This window comes from Monodelphis domestica, chromosome 4 (genome assembly GCF_027887165.1).
Source record: "Monodelphis domestica isolate mMonDom1 chromosome 4, mMonDom1.pri, whole genome shotgun sequence".
In the NCBI taxonomy this organism is placed as follows: domain Eukaryota; kingdom Metazoa; phylum Chordata; class Mammalia; order Didelphimorphia; family Didelphidae; genus Monodelphis; species Monodelphis domestica.
In genome coordinates, this window is record NC_077230.1 from 319,148,778 (window position 1) to 319,171,722 (window position 22,945).

Here is a 22,945-nt window from a genome sequence, read left to right on the forward strand (position 1 = left end):
AGCAATAAATGTCCAATCAAAAAGTAATGGCTGATATCTAACAAAATGCTAGTCACAAGTGAAATACAAATGTTATAATAGCAAGACAAGTGATTTAACTTTCTAAAGCCAAATTTTAAAGCTGCTCTAATAAGCAAGTTGTATTTGCTTCTAATCTCTACTTTCTAAAATCACTAATATTTTATTACTAGACAAATTATGGGTTTGCTGATTAAATATTAAAACATAGAAAATAAAAGCAATAATCCCCTGAAGTGCTTTGTTGCCAAAACAAGTCCTTTACAAAGTAATCTAAAACACTTAATTTAAGTGAGCCATCCTCTTATCCTCCATTAGTTTTTGCTTTTTTTAAACTAGTTTTCCTCAAGGGATATTATTGTTTATAAACCTAAACTTTTTTCTTTTAACATTCTAAGAATGTCTACTGCACATTTTGATTTTTAAGGCACTACACAATGAAGTTCCCTTTAAGATAAGTTAAAAGAAGTGATTTGGGGATGGCCAAGATCTCTATTACGTTCTCTTTTGGTTTATAAACTAGAGATAATCTTGTTATTTTAGAGGCTTAAAACAGATTACATACAAAAAACAAATTACATATGGGTATATTTTCCTAATAATCCAAATTTCTTTTTATTTTTTAAAAATCGGGTATTTATTTGAAAGCAAGTATATGGGATTAAGAGGGGAAGATTTAAAGAAACCTATAAAAACCTTAAATCTTTTTTCAAGTTATAGCTACTAGTGAGACTAGTATTAACTACAGCAGAGCTTACACATGCTTAACAACATAATCACATTTAAAATAAGTTAAATAACTTTTAAAATATATTTTATAATTTAATTGGCCCTTAAATGTTTTCCCTCTGGAAGACATTAGCTCAACTTTGGCTTTTTCTAACCAACTGTTTACTTCTGACTACTTCCCCCCCCCATTTTAATGAGTTACTACGTTCTGTAGAAAGATCATAAATTGGAAATTATTAATAGAAAGAAAGCTTGAGGAATAAAAAGTTCAAATAATTTTGATTACAAACAAAACCCTTTATGATGAAAAAAAGGAAAAAAACAAATGGAATTGAGTTATAACTTTGAACTATTTTTTTTTAAGATTCAAAAGCCCTTACAAGATGAGTCAAGAAAATAAATATAAAATGGAAAACAGTGCAATTATTTGACCCTAATAAGAAACTTCTTTTAATAAATAATCCAAAACAAAATGAAGTTTCACAAAATCTTATCTTTAACAAAATATATTGCACTACATATATCAGACACACAAACACTACCATTTCTTCCTTTTAGGGCATCTGCCAAAGTTTTTCATAATGCTTCTTTTACTTCTCCATGGCATCTCGATCTAGTAGCATTATTTGCAAGTCATTAGTATTATACAAATCCTTCACCACTACGAGTGATATCTATTTTCATTTTTAGTAAATGAAATAGCTAAGCCAACTGTTTTAACATTTATACATATATTTCTGTCATAAAAAGACTTAAGACCCGTTTATGCTCTCTGCTTTTACTGTGGTGTTTTATGAAGCCTATGTATAGTTCAACATATTTTTTAAAGGCTTGATTTTTAAATGAACTTTTTTCATACTGCTGCATGATGGGTTTAATGTAACATTAATTTAAGCATAAAATGGTAACTATGTTGTATTATATAAACTAATTCACAGATATTGGGAATATTTTCTTAAGCTAACCAAATACAAGGCTGTAGCAATGATAAAAGTAGTGGAATACAAGGCACAAAAGTAAACAAGAAAATAAAATGATAGTGGCCTTTTATTATTTTGCTTTCTGGCAAATGGAAGAAATTATGTTTTTTGAGTTTCAAATGTTCTGGTAAATCCAGCTGTTTCTTAGCTTCTTCAATATCATCTTGAATTGCTGAAATAAGAGCATCAATTGAACTAAAGTTCTCTGGTAGTCCTCTTTGAAGGTATGTATAATGTGAGTTTCCACAGATTCTTTTAGATTCCTGTAGTATGGGTTCCATCCTATGCTTAAAACCATCTTATGGACACTTCCATTTCCAACAGAGGCCCAACCATAGTAAATTCCACAAGATAAATCATTTGGAAGATTATCAACAACTTGCTCAGGAAAGTTAGCTGTGGGGATGCCCAGCTGCTTGGAGCCCTGGCTGAAGCCCCTCACCACCGTCTCCCAGCAGAAATAAGGCAGGTGCTTTATTGTGCTGCTGGCTCCGGACATGGGAGGTGGCCCAGGCTGAGAGTCCAAGGGGGCCGCTGTCAAGATCAGGGCAAAGGTTCCCCCGGTCCAGCTGGGAGTGAGGGGAGGGTGGAATGGGGAGAGAGAAAGAAAGAGATTCCTAAAGGCTCAAGGCAGACAGGAGAGCAAACAAGAGCTGACAACTCGAGACTTGCACCCAACGACTACCTTGGAATGCTGGGGACGGAGGGTGAGAGAGAGAACCTCTGCATACCACTGACCAAACAGAAACTGCAACTCGGTTCATTTATTTATTTATTTGTTGATTTGATTATTTGTTTATTTTAAGCCTGGGATCTCAAGCCACTGAGCCACCCATCTGCTCCCTATTTATTTTCTAATTAATTTAACTTAAAAAAAAATGACCAGGCCTAGAGACGGGAGGTCCTAGGTTCAAATTTGGCCTCAGCCACTTCCCAGCTATGTGACCCTGGGCAAGTCACTTGACCCCCATTGCCTAGCCCTTACCACTCTTCTGCCTTGGAGCCAAAACACAGTATTGACTCCAAGACGGAAGGTAAGGGTTAAAAAAAAAACAAAAAACAAAAAACCCTTTACCTTTCATCTTAGAATTGATACTAAGTGTTGGTTCTAAGGCAAAAGAGTGGGAAGAAGAGGGCAATTAAGGTTAAGTATCATATAGCTAGGAAGTGTCTGAGGCCAGATCTAAATCTAAGACCTCCTGCCTATAGATTTGACTCACTATATACTGAACCACCTAGATGCCTTGTGATATAGTTTATTTTTACATCCACTTCATTTCCCAGTATATCTCTTTCCATCTCCCAAAAAGCTATCCCTTGTTTAAAAAAAAAAGGAAAAAAGTTCCACAAAGTTGTTCATATTAGTCCCTCATCTCTACAAAGAAAGAAGATAGAGTCTTCAGAGTTAAGCTTCTTGATTATTATAAATCCACAACATTCATTTTCATTTTATTTGATTTTGTTTGCATTTTTATTGTCCACTCATTTTTTTAAGCTGTGCCTGATTGTTTGTGACCCCATTTTGGGTTTTCTTAGCAAAGATAATGAAGTGGTTTGCCATTGCCTTCTCCAACTCATTTTGCAGATGAAAAAACTGAAGCAGGAAGGGTTAAGTGACTTGCCCAGGGTCACATAGTAAGTGTTGGAGGTCAGATTGGAATGTCAATTTTTCTGATCTTTCTGATTTCAGACCTGGTTCCCTCTCTACTCCACCATGTGGCTATTTCTTGCATTTGTATTATTGTAATCAGTGTATAGATTGTTTTCCTATTTCTATTTTCTTCATTTTAATAAATTTAAGTCTCTCCATGATTCTCTGTATTCTTAATCTTCATCATTTTTTAAAGTTCAATACTATTCTATTTATATGACAAAAAGCTTTATTACCATTACCCAGTCAACAGACATATACTCTCTTAAGATCTTTGCTACTATAAAAAACTACATACCGTCATTTTGAGCTTTAACTCCAACACTATATGTAGTACAGGTACTATCATGGAAATCTTCAAAATTATTTTAAACAAAAGGTTCAGAACCATTGATTACAAACATAATATAGAGTGAGGTTTCTAATTTTTTTAAATGAATAGATTTATTGGTACTTGAGATTTATTGAGATAACATTGTTTAATTTTTCAAGGTATTACTATTTCTTTCAAAATAAGTACACCTGAAAATTTGACCCATTTCTTCATTTTTATTCTTCAGTTCAGTGAATCATTTCCAATATTATGTTCTTAGGGATTTGGGGCATTGGAGTGGCAACACAGAAAGTTAATTTGAATCAGATTCCTCTTGGCCGAGATGTTCATAGCCTTGTGATGAGGAATGATGGAGCTCTCTACCACAACAATGAGGAAAAGAATAGGCTGCCAGCAAATAATCTTCCACAGGAAGGAGATGTAGTAGTAAGTTTATTTATGAAATTTGTTTTCACAATAATATATTTAGATTACTTTAAGACAATCCATATTTTTGTCTGAGGAAATTGTAATTGAATGTCAATACTCAATGATAGGGGTTAGCAACCTATGTCCCTGTGTCAAAAATAGTAGTTGTAATGTTTGCTCTTATCATTCTAAATTCCCTTTGCCTTTAAGATTACTCTGGGCCTTGATTCTTTGGCACAAAGTACTCCCTGCTTGGGAGGATCAATGGCAGGTTCTGACATGTATTAAACAGCCTTTATCTAGATTTGGCATTCTTGAAAGAAAAAAGTGCACCTTGCCATAACATTTTACAGAAGTTACTGAGTCTCGTGTTAGGGTGTCATAAATACTTCTGAGACTAGGAACTTGTTTAAGAAATATCTATAAAATTTTGCTTAATTTGCATCTATAATATTTTACTTAACTTTCTTAATTAGCATCTTTTAGAGGATCATACCAGCTTATCAGAGAAATTGGTCTTCAAAGGATTAAAATTCTCTTCATCAAATTTTCAAAATTCTGTAAAGTCATAGTATTGTGATTTTAAAACTGATTTGTAGTTATTTTGTTGCAGATACAAACCCAAACTATTTGCCATTTTTACTGTTTTCTTTGCTTTCCAACTATTTCTTATTACTAGTTAGCACAGATTGTTTAATAGTTAGGAGCTACTAGGAGTAGACTTCCTAAAACAGAGACACTTATGTTTAGGAAGGATTTAATATTGACCTTGTATTTTTTGCTCTTATAACATCATTAAATATTAGCTCATAGGAAACATTTAAGAAATGAGGCAAGACTTACAGCAAAAGAAATTCAGGTAAGGTAAAATCTAAGAAGGTATCAAAAGAACAAAGAAAAAAGTATGGAAGCCAATTTAGGATAGATGATGTTTCCTCCATTTTGCTGTTAATGAAAAAGCTGTTTTTAAGTCTTTGTATAAAGGCTTATTGAATGTCATTCATTTATTTATTTATTTATTTATTTGTTTTTAGGGAGATATGGGGAAAGTTTTCTTTTTTAAGAGATGAAGTGTTTTAACCATTTCTAAATATCTACTTTTACTGGTTTCCCCACTTAAATATTATACAGTAATTGGTTCTGGGTTTGGGTTTCATTTATTTAGATCATTGCCAGATGTCCACAGCATGGAACATCCTTTCTCAATTGGTTATTTTTAAGGACAGAATCTTAAAGTTAAATGGATACTGTCAACTTGTTTATACTACAAAGATGAAGTTAAAACATAAGAAAGGGTAATAAGTAACAAATGGTTTTTTTTTTGTTGTTGACTCATTGAACCTTATCCTTAACTTTGTCTTGCCTTCCTGTCTTTGCTCCCTTGCCATGAAAGTCGAGTTCTGAAGTTGTGCTGACTGATATCACAGACTGCCAGATTTAACCAACCATTAGCAAGCCATTCAACATTATCAAATCAGACCTTGAGTTTTTGTGCCAGTTTGGATAGAAGGAGGACCAACGAAGGCAAAGTATATATGAGATGGGTCAAGGAATTAGAAGAGTAAAACATTTGTTACTTGTTATCCTTCCATGTTATGGTAACTTCATCTTCATATCCTAAATGTTTATAATAGTTAAGAACAAATTTTACCCAATTGCCAACAGTAGCATCAGAAAAGTAGAATGTTTTGCAGGGCCAGAAAAACATTTTCATGTGTGGAAAATGTTTCAGCTTATATATTCTGCATCAAGTTCAAGAACATTAAGATTCTGTATTTGGTCAAATGACTTCTAGAAATGTATTTCTTCACCATTTAATCCTTAAGAACTCTGCTATTAACAATAGATACTCAAGGTGAATTCCTTAGACTATTGTTTTCTTTCTTGTATGTAATTTTTGAGGAATGTAAATTCTATTCTAAAAACACATTTTCAATTTCAGTTTAGAAAATCTTTACTGACAACATGTATTTATATAAAATTTTCACCCAAAAGTTCTATATAATACATGTAGTGGAGCTGTTTTTGTGTCATTGATGTCAAAGTCATAAAACTTATAGACCATAAAGAACTGTTTTAGATCATTATAAAGATTTTGGTTTTATTTTGAGGGGTAGAGGGGAGGAAATAAATACTTGTTAATTTAAAATTAATAATTTTTTCTAAAAGAATTGGCTTAGACTCAGAGATATATCATGTGTCTTACTTCCTTGTCCCCTTTTTACTTTGGTGTTGTTATGTCCTCACTTTATAAATTTGAGTTTGTGAGACTAGCCCTCTAGATTCTATTTATTTCTTGCTACTTATTTTGCCTACAATTAGACTGTGCTGCCACCATGTGGGCAGTGGTGTTTTTGTTATGGTTTCAGATTAAACAGCTAGATTTTTTTTTTTATAGATGTAAAAAGAAAATTTTGTTTTTTTATATAAAAATAGAATTCCTTACCAAAAAAGAGTTAGCTATAACTGAGTGTTATTAAATTTTACCACTAATTAATTTAATCTAAATAGATCATATTTAATATGGAGCAAAATTTAATACATCCTCAAGTATGTACTGAGTACTAAGTACATTTTTCACTAATCCATCATTGTTTACTCAAAGATTAGAGTAATAACACTTATTTACTACTTTGTTTTGATTCTCTTCACTTGGAATTGTATTCCAAAAGCAAATTCCAAGGGTGGCATAAGTCACTGCCCACTAATCCTTGGTATATTATCTAGAATAGGCAGAAGGTGGGCAGGCCATGACATTAGCTCCTGGTACTGTAGGACATTTTCTATAGACATCCCTTAAGCAGCCCCACAAAATAATTGCTAATGTATAATTTGTAGAGAGAGACCATGAGGCCTGTTGAGGATGATTCTTTCTCATTGTCAGGCAAATTTCCATTCCTGCCTTGAATCTCATCTGGTATTTGTGTTCTTTCTTCAGATAGTTGTTCCTTTATCAATTAACTCTTTTTTCCAGAAGAGATTAACTACTTGCTTTTAAAAAGGACCAAACTTCTTTCTTTTAAAAGAACCAGCACCTCTTTCCAATTACAAGAAATTCATGCTCACAAGAACATAATTTGTAAAACTTTAAATAAAAGAAACATTTAAAGGAATTATAAGAATTTTGAAAAGAGCTATAAAGTGACTTTTTTTCACAAACGTATTTCATCCCTATTTATCAAGAAGTCACAGAAAATAGCCTTTTTATGTGGTCTATTTGAAATTAATTTACTTAGAAAAAAATTACTTCTTAGTCACTTCTATGATTATAGTTTTTTGGGAAACAAAAGTGTAAGATAAGGTGTTTTTTTTTTCCATTTCATATTCCAGGCTACTCTTATTTTTTTCTCTTTTTGTGGCTTTAGTTTTCCCAGCTTACTTTGAACCACAAAAGCTATATAATATATCTGATCTTTTGGAAACTAATTAATTTCAAAGGACTTGGGTTCAGATCCCAGCTCTGATACTTATTTTGTGGCTCTGGAAACCTCCCTTGGTCTCAATTTCCTTATCTATAAAATGTTGGACTAGATGGCCCAATGGCTTCTAAGGTTCCTTCCATTTTTAAAACTGTGATCCCGTACTCATATTCTCAATTGATATTTTTAAAATATTATTTTCTGCCATACTAACTACTCTTAAGACAGAAGGACAAGGGCTTGGGAAACAGTTAAGTGATTTGCTTAGGGTAATTCAGCTAGAAGGGTTCTGAGGCCAGATTTGATTGAACCATGGGCTTCCTGGCCCCAGACCTGGTGTTCTAGTCACTGTGCCACTTAAGTCGCTTTTATCTGAATTGATTTTTACACTAGATTTTAAGCTTTATCAACTGAATTTTATAGATGAGGAAATTAAGGCTGAGAGGTGTCAATGACTTACTCAGGATTAAAAAAGCAGGAAATGTTTGAATTTTAGCTCGTCTCTCCCCTGGTTCTTAATGTGATTCACTTTCTACTATACCATATTGCCTTTAAGCAAAAATAAAACCTCAGTGTATAAACCAGTATAATAAATTGAGGCTTACAGAAACATGTTTCACACTTTGAAAACTACCCAAAATGAGTATTATCCAATGGAAGTCAGTTCGTAAGCATGGAAACCAGTAATTTTCATCTTGAACTTTAGAAGATCTCTACTTGTTTGTTACTTTTATATAATTTTTTAGAAACATAAAGTATAAAAATTCATATCATATAGCTATTTTGTTAAAACTTAAAATGGGAGTGTTTGATATCTTTTTTTTTTAGTTTTAAACCAACTTTAATGCAATTAAATTGTTTGATTCAATTAGCAAAATTTAAAGTCTTTTTAATTCTTAATGAAAGCATTAGTGTTAGATCCTCTAGTCACGTGACTCTTTCTTGCTTAGTTTTTTGTATTTCTGTGCCTCCCGACAACAAAAGATCCAGTGTGTTTTTTGGAAGATGTATTTTTTATGGGAATGTGGAGAATTATATCCTACCATTTTCAACTTGATTGTAAGGGATATATCAGTTAGATCTATTGCATATTAAAAATTGTGTATTAAAAGACAAACATTTTTCACTTTCTCCCTAGGGTATTACGTATGACCATGTAGAATTAAATGTGTATTTGAATGGAAAGAATATGCACTGTCCAGCATCAGGTATACGAGGGACAGTGTATCCTGTTGTATATGGTAAGCTAAGTATTTAAATTTTTGTTCAGCTTTTTATTGTTGTTTAGTTGTTTCAATTATGTCTAACCCTTTGCAATCCCATTTGGGGTTTTCTTAGCAAAGACACTGATTTGCCATTTTCTTCTACAGGTCATCTTACAGATGAGGAAACTAAGGCAAAAAGGGTTAAGTGACTCATTTCTTTTCCCCTCAGAGGAGAAAAGAAGGGGAGAAAAAGGAGGTGGAGGGATAGAGAGGAGAGTGAGGGGAGGGGAAGGGGAAGCGGAAAAGGGAGGGAAAAAGCAGAAAAAGAAAAAAATCTTTTACTCAGAGCACACTCTGAGATCAATGGAGGGACTAAAATACCTGGAGCAATGATAGTGCTCTTGGTGCCACCCAGCTAGTAAGTGTCTGAGGCCAGATTTAAACTCTGGAAGAGTCCTCCCCAGTGCTTCAGGCCTGGCACAATCCACTGCACCACCTAGCTGCCCTTTTTTGTTTAGCATTTATGTTAATTTTATAACTGTTGTATGTACTATATATGTAAGTTGTATAGAATATTCAGTAGAACATTTTAATAATCATCTAAGGAAGAATACAGCAGTCATTTAACAGAACCTAGTAATAGTAGGATTACACAACAATTTAGGGCAAACTCAGAACAAAGATTATTTTAGAACTGAGAATGGGACTGTAATTACCAAAGAGTCTCTTTGAGGACAAACAGCGGCCCCAAAGTCTTATTGCATTAACATCAATAAGACCTTTGGTATACCCTTTATATACATCTTTCTTTGAGAAACCATAAAATTAAATGTTGGTTACATTGGTTACTTTGTATTTGATAGCAAGGACATTTGATCATTGGATTCTTGGTTTACTGCAGGAGATCATGAGGTGAAATGCAGCAGTCAATTTAGGGGATAAGTTCACTTTTTTCCACAAGTGTGACTGTCCCCATTCTGCATGTGGCTTTCTTAATCATCTACATTTCATGCAAGCAGGAACATTAGCATTGCACCAGGCATTTGTGGTTCTTCCATTGACCTCTCTCCCTCTTCCCATCTACTCCCCTCTCTCTCCTATCTTATCTTTTTCTCCCTGTCTTTCTCCTTCCTCCTCCTCCTCTTCTTCCTTTTCCTCCTACTCTCCTTCCCCCTCTCTTTCACTCTCATTCTCCCTACATTGAGGGGAGGAAAAGTGAAGAAAAAGGCACTCAAGGATACTGTAGAATCATAACCCCTTTCTCAAAGCATGAACCCCATCACTAATAAGTGGTCATCCAGCTTCTGCTTCAGAACTTCCAGTGTCAGGATGCGTGCTATTCCTGAGGCATCTCATTTTGGTTTTAAACAGTTCCCTGATTTACCCCCACTATATCTTAAAAACACAAAACTTCTCCTTTCATTGCCTCAGCTTTCCCAACTAGGTTCATTTCATCCTGAGCTTTGAAATTCCTGACACTATATGTGTGCATTTTTTTAAAATTTAATTTGGTTGATGAGTTACTATGCATCCACAGTGGTATCTTCAGACATCTCCCATTTTTCTTCCTCAAAATTGTTTCATTTTGTGTCTTCAGAATTTCATGCTTGAGTGTCCCATGCCTCCTGTGCTAATTTCCCGTTAGAATTTTGTTCATTTAGTCTCTGCTCTTCCTCTGAGCCTATGAACCCATTTCTCAAAAAATAGAGAGTATGACTAACTTTTAAAACAACTTTATCACAAACTTTAGGATGAAAAGTTCCAATTATTTACAGACCAGCAGCCATTTCCTCTTTTTAAAATTGATATCTTTTGTTTCCACATTGCCTAAATTTCCCCTGTGTCATTTCCCCTTCTTCATCCCAAAGAGCCATCTGTTTTCTCCATTTTAGTGAGAATTAGATCAGAATAGGATTGCCCCTTTTTGCTTCCTTTGCTTTTTGAAGGATAAAGTTATGTCATTAAAATAGCTTTGACTAGAGACAGCTCCAGCACATGACTGCATAGTTGATTGAATCTCCCATCACTCATATCTATTATGCCTCTGTGCCAGGCATGTGATCTGTTCCTGAACAATTCATTTCTTTTTCTTTTATGTTTTAGTAGTCTATAGAAGACAATTTATTCTTTCTTGCTCCTTTGAGCTTTACCTAAATGCTCTCTACCAAGTTTCCCCCTTTCTGGTTTCCAGGTTTAATTTCTTTTAATATATATTTAATATAGTTCCAAATATACAATGCCCCTGCCTTTTTACCTGTCCTTTTTCTTTTGAATAGGATGTATTTACCCAGAGACATGGTACTTATAAAATCAAACTTCCCTTCCTTTAGGTCCTGCTTTCTCTAATTGCATTTATGAATAGACTTTTGAGACCAAATGTTTTACTACTGACTAATTTCTGACATTCTTTATCTCTTCTGAACTTCTAGGTGTCCCAACTATTCTTCCTTCATTCCTTCATTGTATTTCTTCTATTGGGCTTAGCTTTTTCCTCTCCCATTCTTTTTATTTTAGAGCCATTTTACTAGATTTGTAAGACCAGACTGATAAATTCTTACTAGTCTTATCACTCTGGCTTGTCATTGACCTTCCAAAAATGTGCTGCCCAGAATTCATCTGTTTTTGAATTTTCAGGAATCAATTTCCAAGGAATTCTATCCCTCTTGAAATGGTTTCTCTTCTACAGTTTACAACTATAGTCTCTCAAAATGGGAAGAAATGTATTTGATTTGAGTCTTGGGATGTTTTCAAAATACCAGCTAGGAAAATTGCCTCTTTGCTTCCACATTCCCTCTTTCTATTCAGCACTAGGGATGTAGCCCAATTATAGAAATTATAGGTCTAAATGGGTGGTAGTTAAAAACTATAACCACTAATTAAACAGTATCAATTGAGTTTCTCATTTTAAAATGTTTTTTCTTTTTTGTATTCCAGTAATAAATTTACACATACATTTTCCATGGTACATACTTCACGTTGTCTCCCTCCCCTCTCCCCTCCCTACTCCTGGAGTTGACAAACAATTCCAAAGAGTTATATGTGTATTATCATAGGGTTTATCATAAAATTAGAGGGACTACCTGTACCTTATGGAACTTAAAATTTAAATCGGTTCCAAAATGTTTTAGAAACATGGATTTTTGAATTATGGTAAGTTAGATAGACATTAAAAGAACTGAAAGTTCCTAACCTTTCAAGGTTAAATTAATGGAAGAAAACTACCATACTCTCCATCCCTTCTCCTCTTACTTCCTGCAATATCCTTTAATGCCATTAACTTCACGAAAATACTGGGAAGGATGAACCATGGTATTAGCAATATGTTATTTCTTATAGTATTGAAGGGCAGTTCTTAGTGTTCTAAGAGTCATAATGACTCATTTTGATCCCATAATTCTTGTCTTAGTTATGAAAGCTAAATCAAATATTATAGTGGGTCATTTGATTGAGGAAGCAGTAAAGTAAGTGGTGATCAAACCATTTGGTTGTTTAGCTTTTCCTCATTGTTGAGGCAATAGAGCATGGTAGAAGAAGCTCTTGTCTGAGAATTGAGATACTTGGCTTCTATTCCACTGATCTTTGACAAGCCACTAAATTTCTTTGGGCCTCAGTTTTTTGATCTATAAAATGAAGAAATTCAGTTTAATGATACAGCTTTGCTTTCCTCTAATTCTATTTTTGATTTATCTGTCAACATTGTCCCAAATGATATTGCTTAAGCTATGAATATAGCTCTATTCTGCCCTCATTCCAAATACTGGGCCTCTCTGACTGACTAATTAGTTTCAGCTAGTACATCAGCTTCACATCATCCTCTTTTTTTTTTGGCCTTTCATTTGTTATCTTGGAAAATGGAAGTCATTTTGAACCCTTTGGACTGATTCCAAGTAATTTTGTCATGACCAGTTATAAAATAGAATCGTATAAAAAGGCATGGAAGTGACTATTAATAAAGCTAAGTTCAGAAGCACAAGTTGAAATTAATGAGTTAAACTTAATTTTATTATAGATATTTTATTTTACCAATTACATGTAAAAACAAATTTCCACATGTTTTCAGAAATTATATGATCCAAATTGTCTCCCTTCCTCTCTTCCCTCCCCATTTCTGGAGCTAACAAATGATTTGATCTGGCTTATACATGTATTACCATGCAAAACTCAGCTTGATTTCAGGAATATAATAATTTTTTGGCAAAGGTACATAATGTGTTTTCCATGTGCTATATGTAAAATTCATGGAGTAGACAGCAAGTTTGGGGTTCACATCCTGTTTTGCCACAAGTGGTTGTATATCCTTGAACAAGTCACTAGACTTTGATGAACTTTATTTTCCTCTTTGTAAAATAGGGATATTTCCCCCCCACCTGCCTCACACAGAACTTTTGTGAATATTAAATGAAATTGTGTAAGTTAAAGTTCTTTTAAAACTCTTGGGTCCTCAATGTCTTATTTTAGCCACTTTAACAATGATAATAATAATTAATGAAAGTTAATATTATTTAAATGGCCAAGACAAGACATTTTCCTAGTCATTCAGGCTCAAAACCTCATAGTTTTTCACTCAGTAATAAGAGTGATCTCTGTCCAGATAGTCAGCATCCTGGAAGTCGTCTCTTGTTGCGTCCTCACTTTTCTGTAGTGTTGCCTGAACTTTAGTTCAGGACTGTCAACTCTCACATGGATTATTGCCATAGTCTCCTGATAAGTTTTTTCCTTTCAATTGATCATACACATATCTACTAAATTGAAGTTCTTAGTCTATCATTCTGTACAAGTCATTCCCCTACCCTCTACAAAAACCATCATTGACTTCCAACTGATAATTGTCACGTTGAGTCCAAACTCTTAGAGTAACATTCAGGTCTCTTTTCTAGTGGTCTCACCTTAACTTGCAGTATCTGCTCACACTGTTCTTCTTCATATACCTTGTGCTTTTGCTAACTACTTGGTCTGCCATACACACACTCAGGATTTCCCTGTGTCTTTGCCTTTACTTCTTTCCTCAGAAATGTCCTTCTCTTTGTTTCTGCCTATTAAAATCCTATTCATTTTAGCTTGAATCCTAACTCAATGAAACTTTCACCAGGCTTTCTCACTAGAAACCCGTCCTTATTCTCTAAATTTCTCTAGCACTTTGTTCATGCATCTCTTCTGGGACATGGATCCTAAGTGAACAGCACTTCTTAGAGCAGAGACAATGTCCAATTCATCTTGTTACCTCCAAAGGACATGGCACAGGGCCTTTTTCAATGTTAGTTGAATGAATGTTAAAAATATAATCTGAATCTCTTTCCTTAGGAAATTTGAGTTTTATCACAATGTTTCTGACATCAAGTATCAAGTTCTCATATGAATTATATTGCTGTTCCATTTCAAAAATTGAATAAACTTTTATTTATTATAAACTCTGTAGAGTGTCATCCTAGATACTTATTGAGATACAAAGGATTGTGGGGATCTGCCTGTGTGAAACTTGAAGTCTAGCAGGAATATATGGCACACACACACACATAATATTTTACGAAACCAGTCAGATGACCAGGGTTGAAATCCCCTCTCCGATGGTTACCACCTGTGTGAAGTCAGACATGTCACTCACCCTCCACAGACCTCAGCTTCCTCATCTCAGGTATAGAACTCCTCGTTAGTCTTGGAGGCCCCTTTCCAGACTCTAGTCTGTGATTCTTTGAAGTTATTACCCACGAGGAAGGTCAAGGAAGGCCTCCAGGATGAAGGGACATTTTGTTGGGCTTTAGAGTATGAATGGGAATACAGTGGAAGAAAAGGTGGTGGGACAGAGAAGGGCATTTCAGACAAGGAAGTGTGGGGTGCCCAACAGATTAACAGGGAAAAAAATTTAATATGATGGAACAAAAGCATATTATAAGTAAGGAGTGCTTCACAAGCAATTTTGCTTAGATTGAATTTGTATAGTCAGTGATCACTCAGCATTCGTACTTGAACCTTCTGGTTTGAAGAGCTGAGGCTTACTCATTTAACCCACTCTTTCATCGTAAAAAAAAAACAAAAAACTGGAGGGTTGTTTGTTTTTTTCTGAGATATAACTTTTGTCCTAGGGATCTCATACAGATTATCATTGTTGTTTGTGGGTATTATTTGTGGGTATTTAAGAGAGACGTAGAATAAATGAAAATTCCTTTGCAAAGTTTTTCCTAAAGACAGTTTAAATTTGTGTTATTGGTTGGTGATATTTTGGAATTCTTAATCTTGCCTAAAATGGTCATGGACAAAGTATGGAGTGGAATGGATGGACTCTTGAGTTGGGGTCAGGAAGATCCAGATTATAATCCTGCCTCAGACTAGCTGTGTGACACTGGGCAACTCACTTGACCCTCCTGGCCCTCAGTTTCCTCATTTGAAAAATGAGAGGAATATACTCTTAAAATTCTTTCCAGCTCAAATTCTGTGTAGGATCCTGTGAAATAGTTACATGCCACTAATTAAAATATCAGTTAGCACCTGCATTAACAATTTGGGTAGTGGGTAAATCATCAGTAAGCATCACCCATTGTGTGCCAGGTACTATGCTATGTTAGTATGTGAGTTTTAAAAAAATTATAATAATAATAACCCACTTATCACTTATCAGGATAAAAGGAACCTTCAGGCAAAAACTACACAGAGACACCCCGCCTGGCTTTTTAGAAGCTTCTTTAAAATTGTCAGTGCCATAAGATCTGTACAAAGAGTGTGTATTCTTCAAAAAACAAATTGGGGAGGGGGGATTTAGATCCTTATTAGAGTTGAGAAGTTTTGTTGATCTGCCTCCACCATACTGACCACATCTGCCCTCATCAAGCCTTCTTCATGGCCCTTACCCAGTAACCTCTGGGCTCCTCCCTCAATCCAACTTTCCCCAGAGCTGCATGTTGAGTTTTTTTGTTTGTTTTTTTGTCTCTCTCTCTCTTTTTTTTTAAACCTTTACCTTCTGTCTTAGAATAGACACAAGTATTTGTTCCAAGTCAGGAGTCTGCTAAGGGCTAGGCAGTTGGGAGTTAGGTAACTTGCCCAGGGTCGAATGGCTAGGATTTGAACCCAGGTCCTCTTGATTGTAGGCCTGGCTCTCTATCCACTGAGCCACGTAGCTGCCTCATTCATTGCCTTCAACTGATTTTTCTAAAGCCTAGGTCTTGACTGTGCCACTTCTCTGATGAAAAAGCTCCAACTTCTCTGCTGCTACCAGGGTAAAATACAAACTCCTCTGTTTGGCAGTGGCAGCCCTTGCCAGTTTGTCTCCAGCCTGACCCCTTGTCACGCATTAAAGACTCTGGCCAAACCTCCCTGCTCCACATCATGGGGTGTGACATTCCATTTCCACCTCTGTGCCTTTGTATGAGCCCCACCTTGAGCTTCAGATTACTTTGTATGTACTTGGTATACCAATTGCATTTATCTCTGATGTGTGCTGTGCTGCCCTCCCTCCCTTCTGCCCAGTAAAATGTTTGCTTCTCAGTGTCTCGCACATAGTAGGCACTTGTTGAATCAAACAGTGGTATAGTTGCTACTCTTTATTGAACCCTTAATGTATTTATTGGCTAGTTTATTAACTAGTATATTAAGTGTGTCAGGTAAAAATGTATTATAACAGTTAAGCAAAATTGCACTCATCTGTTTAAATTTTATTAGCTCTTAAGTAGCCTTTAACCTTCTAGCTTAAGAGCACTTTGTTACTACTATACTGTTTTATGAGAAGAAGACACGTTAAGACCAATTAGTGTCTTAAGCCCTTATTCAATACCACAAAAGTAGGAAAATTCCATTCTTAGGCATAATTCTTTCCTTCATTGTTGTCATGTAGAATAAAGTATTTTGAAGATCATTGGTGTTTTCAAGAAACTTCTCCACCCATGGAAATGAAAATAAATCTCAGCATGTAGAAGATTAAAGAGATGAATTAATGATAACTTTGAAGTCTCTTTCTTTTGTCATTTTTCTATTTTGTACATTTTCTCAACACATTAAAAACAATTTTGAATCAAATCTTGACCTTGTTAGGCTGGTGTCTAACAGTGAATTGAAGAAAGGGAAAATTTAGTCATGGGCTCTTAGAATTTCAGAGTTGAAACCCTCTTGTTTAAATCTGAAATTACCTTCTAGAATTTGTCCTTCATGATGACAGATGTCAATTGAGCATTCACTCTCTGCAATTCATCATGTATAGCAGACTAGAAAGTTACAAAAGGGCAATTCAGTATACTCACAATGGCAAAGAGTCATCCCTGAGAAAAAACAGCACAAAATCCCTATGCACATTCTCAGGTAGAAGGACGCACCTGGGAATCTAAGGGAGAGTGGGGTAAAACACATCTAGAGCCCAACTGGGTTTACATAACTGTAGCTGGCAATATTTTTGGCAACTTAGAGAAATCAGAAAAAAATTTGTTAGAAGGCTTAAGCTTCATAAAGAAGAATTTTAATTTGAGGCATTAGCTGGTTAAGTGCCATAAGAGGATACTCAGATATACTCAGATCAGTATTTGGGGAAGTTGTTAGTGCCATTTAAAGAGGCAATTTGGATATAGACCAGTAATCCAGATGTATCATTTTAAGGAACAGGAGTAGAATTATGCAATTAGAGATTGCTGGCCCCAAAATATTGTCAAGGAAAAATCAAAGTTAATTACAGAAGTGTGCTTTGAAATTGAGGTGATTCTACCTTTGATTATAATATTTAACAAACTGTTGTGGTTCATTTAAGAATACCTGCATATATGGTCAATTGTAGATAACCTGCACATCAGTTTTCTATAAATTGGTTGGTTACATAACCCTTGGGGGACTTAGGTGTGTTCTCTTAGATAGGGCTTTCCTCATCTTGTATTTTGGAACCAGTGCAGCTTCCTGCCAAACTATATACATGTATGATCCCTTTTTCTTTAGTGCCTAATTCAACTTAAGAAAATGCCTGTATCAAAGGAAATAAGAAAAATGTTGGCATTAACCACTTTGACTCCCTTTGCTTTTCTAGCTTTTCAGGTCTCTGTTTTCTTAATCTCAGATGGAGCAAAGAAAATCTCAAGTAGATTATACACTTAAGAAAAATTTTTCCCATACTAATGCTCACTCCTATTATCTTGGATAATTAAGAATTTATTATATACTTGTCTTTATTTCATGTAGGATTAGCGTAAATCAACTATACCATTTTTGTGTTCTTGTAGCATATGATTTAGCAATTCCCAAGAGTGGTTTATTTAATCCTTTTCCTTAGAGTCTGTTAGATTAGGGCCATAAAGAAAACAGAATTTTAAGATATTCTTGGAGTAGTGCCTATCAGTTAACAATTTCAGTTATATTAATTTAATGACAAGGTCATCTGAAATAAACATAGTGACATAAATGTTTCAAAATACAACCAGAACATGGAATATTTTTACTTTACTCAGTAGCTATATTTATCATTGGTCCTTTTTTTTTTTTAACCAGTAAAGTTTTCAGTGATTTTAACATCTGAAAGTCAGTCCAAAAAGATTTTTCCTTGGAGCACTAGAATCTGACCTTAAACTAGATTTGTATGAAATAGGTTTTTGTGTGTGTGTTTTGGAGAAACAAAGAAGTAATTCCATCCAATTGTTCTGTGTGTGTGTAATATAATAGGAAATCTGTTTGATCTGATAAGTCAAACCTGATATTGCTGATTTAGGATTAATTTTATTTTTTATTTTTTTTATTTTTTAATTATTATATTTTATTTGATCATTTCCAAGCATTATTCATTAAAGACATAGATCATTTTCTTTTCCTCCCCCCACCCCCCATAGCCAACGCATAAATCCACTGGGCATTACATGTTTTCTTGATTTGAACCCATTGCTATGTTGATAATATTTGCATTAGAGTGTTAGGATTAATTTTATAAGCAATTACAATGAATAAAATTTTCTTTGCTGTTAATTCTGCTTCTTAGATTGGCTGTGTTGAGATAAAGTTGTATAATTATTTGGCCCTCCTTTAGCCCTGATACAAGGCTTCATATTGGAATGGAGATGGCCCCAGATCATTGACAGTTGTATGAGAAGAACATAATCCCTATAGAGTTTTACCAAGGTGAAAAAGCTTTAAGTATAAGGGTCAGACCAGATTGGGTAAGACTGCTGTTTCAAGAGGCTCATCACCAGATGGCTAGCAGGTGATGGTTTTTTTTGTTGTTTTTTTGACCACAGAAACCAATTAAGGCATTTAAATTTACAAAAAAGCAAAGGAATTGTGATCTACTTGTATAGAAGTAATGATGCCAATGATATCATGAACTTTTGAAGTAGAATTTTGAGGCATCCTTTTTTTTGAATGGAAGAGAAGGGTCTGTAATTGATTCAGGAAGAACCTAATGGGAAAATTCCTACTAGTAAACATCGCTAACTTACCGTCTTAGAGAATTGTCCAAAGCCCTAATCCCATATCACCAACTGCCTTTGACACATTTTAAACTGGATGGATTGGAGACATTTCAAATTCAATATACCCCACAGCTGATTTTCTTTTAGACTCAGCTGAACCTTCTTCAGGAGACTTTTCCTAGTCCCCCCAAGTACCTTCCCTCTAGACTCCCTTCCATCTGCTCTATATATAACTTAAATTGATCTAGTTATGTACGTTTTGACTTTTCACTAAAATATAAATCCCCTGAAGGCAGGAACACATTTTTGTTGTCCCTTTTTTGCGTCCATGGTACTTATGGTATCTGGTATGGTTTTTTTTTTTTCAGTTGTTAAGTCATGTCCAATTCTTTATGACCCTTTGGACTCTGTCCATAGAGTTTTCTTGGCAAAGATACTAAAGTGGTTTTCTGTTTCCTTCTCTAGTGAATTAAGGCAGAAGAGGTTAAGTGACTTGCCCAGGGCCACACATCATGTCTGGGGCTAGATTTGAATTCAGTCTTCTTGACCCCAGATCCAGCTCTCTATCCTTTGGCCCACCTAACTGCCTCCTATCTAGTACATAGTAAACCCCAATAAATGCTGGTTAATTGATTCATTGCCTAAGAAGCTCAATTGACTTGCTTACAGCCACATATTATATGGCAGAATCAGTATTCGAACTCAGGTCTTCCTGACTTGAAGGTTGCTAACTCTTTACTACTTCTCTTTATGTGGCATTCATGTAAACTGAGATGTGTATTTCTGTCCAATTGAAAAATAGTTTAATAATTTCATCCTAATTATTCTTCATAAGCAAAACTCAGAATTTTACCTTTTGAAAGTAAGTTTTTTCAGTCTTTCCAGCTAGCCTTGAATATGTGGCAAAGACAAGTAGACAGTACATACTGATTTATTGAAGTCCTTTTTATGTTCTAAGACCATTCCAACTGAATGGAGGTGCTATAGCTTTGACTTGTGACAGTAAATTACATGATGGTAGAAATTTTAAAAATATATAAATTATGTCCATTTTTAAAAGGAGAGGACATCCTCTAAATGATATAAATCTTTGTGGCTTACAAGTGAAAGCTACGAAGTATTTTTGAACATATTAATGTATGATTTAACTCCACTATTACCACTAATATCTCATTCTGAGTCATAGCTGTGGGATAAGCCATGACAGTCTCAGAATTGTGCATTTCCTTCACTTGCATGTGGAAGGGTCAGAAGTATGGGAAGATATGGGACCATGTAGAAAAACCTAATCTTGGGTCTTTGAGCTCTACCACTGTGCACATTCCTTGCAGTTTATCAGTTCTAATTTACGTAGAAAGCAAGTTTCCCTTTTTTGAAAATCACATATCTTTTAATGTGGTTGAAAATGATGCCAACCCTTCCTTTGTGCCGTTTTACCTGTTTCACCTTTAGCCATGTCTTAAATACTAGAACATTAGACTCACCCAGTTACAAGTCACAGAATAGGGCCCTTTTGTTTTTTAGCCATTATTAAATTTATGGTTGGATCAAATATTCAATTGGTGGTCATCAGGGATTTAATTTCTAAAGTACCAAAATGAATTACTTAAGTAAAATGGAATTTATGGTAGTTTATTTTTACAGTAGAGGAAATATATTAAGGAAGAGATAAAAGGAGAAATCCCAAGTCACTATATATATAAAAAGCCCAAGTTGCTGAATCTTCACTCCAAGTCTGAGTGTCTGATCTCTTCCAGTCCAACTCTGAGTGAATCATTCTTGATTAATCTTTGTGTCTCTGTCTCCTCTATTTAAAGACCTTTTTCTCTTGTGTCACCTCCCCTAAATTTTATGTCTACCAGTCATAGCAGATGCTCCTCTTTAGGACTGCCCACTCAATGTATGAAATGGTGTCACACCTTTTGTAGTTAGTTAACACCTTTTTGTGGTTAATTACCACCTTTTTGGTTAGTAAACACCTTTTTGTAGTTAAAATGGATAGATCTACTTTAAATAACGAGTTATCACTTTGGGGATTAAGATCTAAAAATAGACCAGGGATTATAGTTTTATCTTCACTGTCAAGGGAGAACTTACGTACCTTCATTGTTACAATCAGGGGAGAGCTAAATCCAATCTTCACACCATCATTGGCTACAACCATAAGCCAGTTTAAATGTGCCTTTTGAAAGTAATTTTGCATTTTGGAAAATGATTATATATAAAAATAAAAGATAGCAATAAAAAGATTTAAACAGTTTTAAGAAAACTAAGATTCAGGGGGAGCTGGGGCTCAGTGGATAGAGTGAGGGCTATTGGAGGTCTTGGGTTCAAATCTGGCCCTCACTATGTGGCCCTGGGCAAGTCACTTAACACCCATTGCCTCGTCCTCACCACTCCTCTACCTTAGAACTAAGGCAGATAGTCAGGGTTTAGATAAAATAAGTTTATGTGATTTTACAGATTGGAATATTAATATGTACAATGGCTTTGTGGTTTGTATTTAGTCTACAAATCAAAACCTTCTATACCTTTTGTTTTCTATTAATGTTATTCATCATAAGAAATCATACATTATTTCAAAATCATTTCTATTATGCTTAAACTGTATGAAGATAATAAGTTCTGATTTCATGTTTGTTTCTATCCTTTAGTTGATGACAGTGCGATTTTGGATTGCCAATTCAGTGACTTTTATCATATTCCTCCAACTGGTTTTGAAAAAATATTATTTGAACAGCAGATCTTCTGAATATAATTAAACTGAAAACTTCTACTTCTACGCTCTCCTAAAAAAAAGCATTTACTACCATCTTAATAAAGCCTCACTTGATCCATAGGAAGTATATTCTCTGTTTTTAATAAATGTTTGTGAAGTTATCTAAGGATGCAATAGGTTAAACACAACAGCGGAATTATGATTAAATAACCAGGTTGTGTTTTTTGATGTGAAAAATCTGCATTTTGGACAGTTTTATTCTTATATGTATAAATGGAAATTCACAAACAGTATTAAATGGAAATTTGGATGCTTGTGACATAGAAAGTAAATTTATTTCTTACATGAAACACTTGATTTAAGTTATAGGGATAAAGTCGGTTGTGATTTTATTAATTCTAAAGTTTGTACACTATTAAGAGAAGCACTGTCATAAGAGTCCGCAGTCCTATTATCTTCTTTTATACTGTCTTTTTTTGTGTACAGAATGAAGAGTGACAATTATGTAAAACTGATAGCTTGTTTTTTTCCAGCATGTCTCTTCAGTATAAATGTTGCTCTTTTTCATAAATGTTAAATGTATGTTTAATTTGTATATTTCATGGCTTTGTATTTCCTTTGTGTAAGGAAGAATAGATTTATATATTTTTAATGATTGTTAGACATCATGTTGAATGTGAAAAAGGAACAATAGAAATATTTATGAAGACCACCATGCTGTGTTATTCTACTCAGAGTAATTATGAATTGATCAGTGATGTAGTATACACTGGCGAAACACAATGGAAAATTATGATGAAACTTTACACTTGAACTGTAAATCATAGTATTCTTTTCTGGAATATTTTATTTAAATGTCTTGTTTTTCTGCAATGAACAATAAAATGAATAATGGTTAAGGTGAAATTCAATATCACAACTCACTACTGAAAACACATTCTTTTTAATTTGTGAGTTATATCTGGTGAGCCCAGTTCTCCCTTGTATACTAGGGGACATTTATTTCAGGGTTTGGAATAGTTTGGTACTGTAGAAAGATCACTAAATGAAGTCAAAGGACTTTGATTCAAATCCTTCCTCTGCTACTGATTAACTGTATGATTTTGGTGAAGTCAAAAATG

The 22,945-nt window shown here is 34.5% G+C and overlaps 1 protein-coding gene and 1 pseudogene across 6 annotated transcripts in view; one reads left to right on the top strand and one right to left on the bottom strand.

The window, feature by feature from the left end:
• Window positions 1-22,730, top strand: part of SPRYD7 (SPRY domain containing 7) — a 31,697-nt gene extending 8,967 nt beyond the window's left edge. For 2 of the 6 annotated variants that reach the window (XM_001368591.5, XM_056794828.1), the window contains 3 exons: window positions 3,972-4,138; window positions 8,678-8,780; window positions 21,760-22,730. In XM_001368591.5, coding sequence (XP_001368628.1) covers window positions 3,972-4,138; window positions 8,678-8,780; window positions 21,760-21,857 — 368 coding nt within the window. In that variant the 3' untranslated portion in view covers window positions 21,858-22,730. The other 4 variants (XM_007495406.3, XM_056794831.1, XM_056794830.1 and 1 more) reach the window with 3 other exon arrangements.
• On the bottom strand, window positions 1,510-3,682 carry LOC130458864 (riboflavin kinase-like; annotated as a pseudogene).
• Window positions 22,731-22,945: the final 215 nt, after the last annotated feature.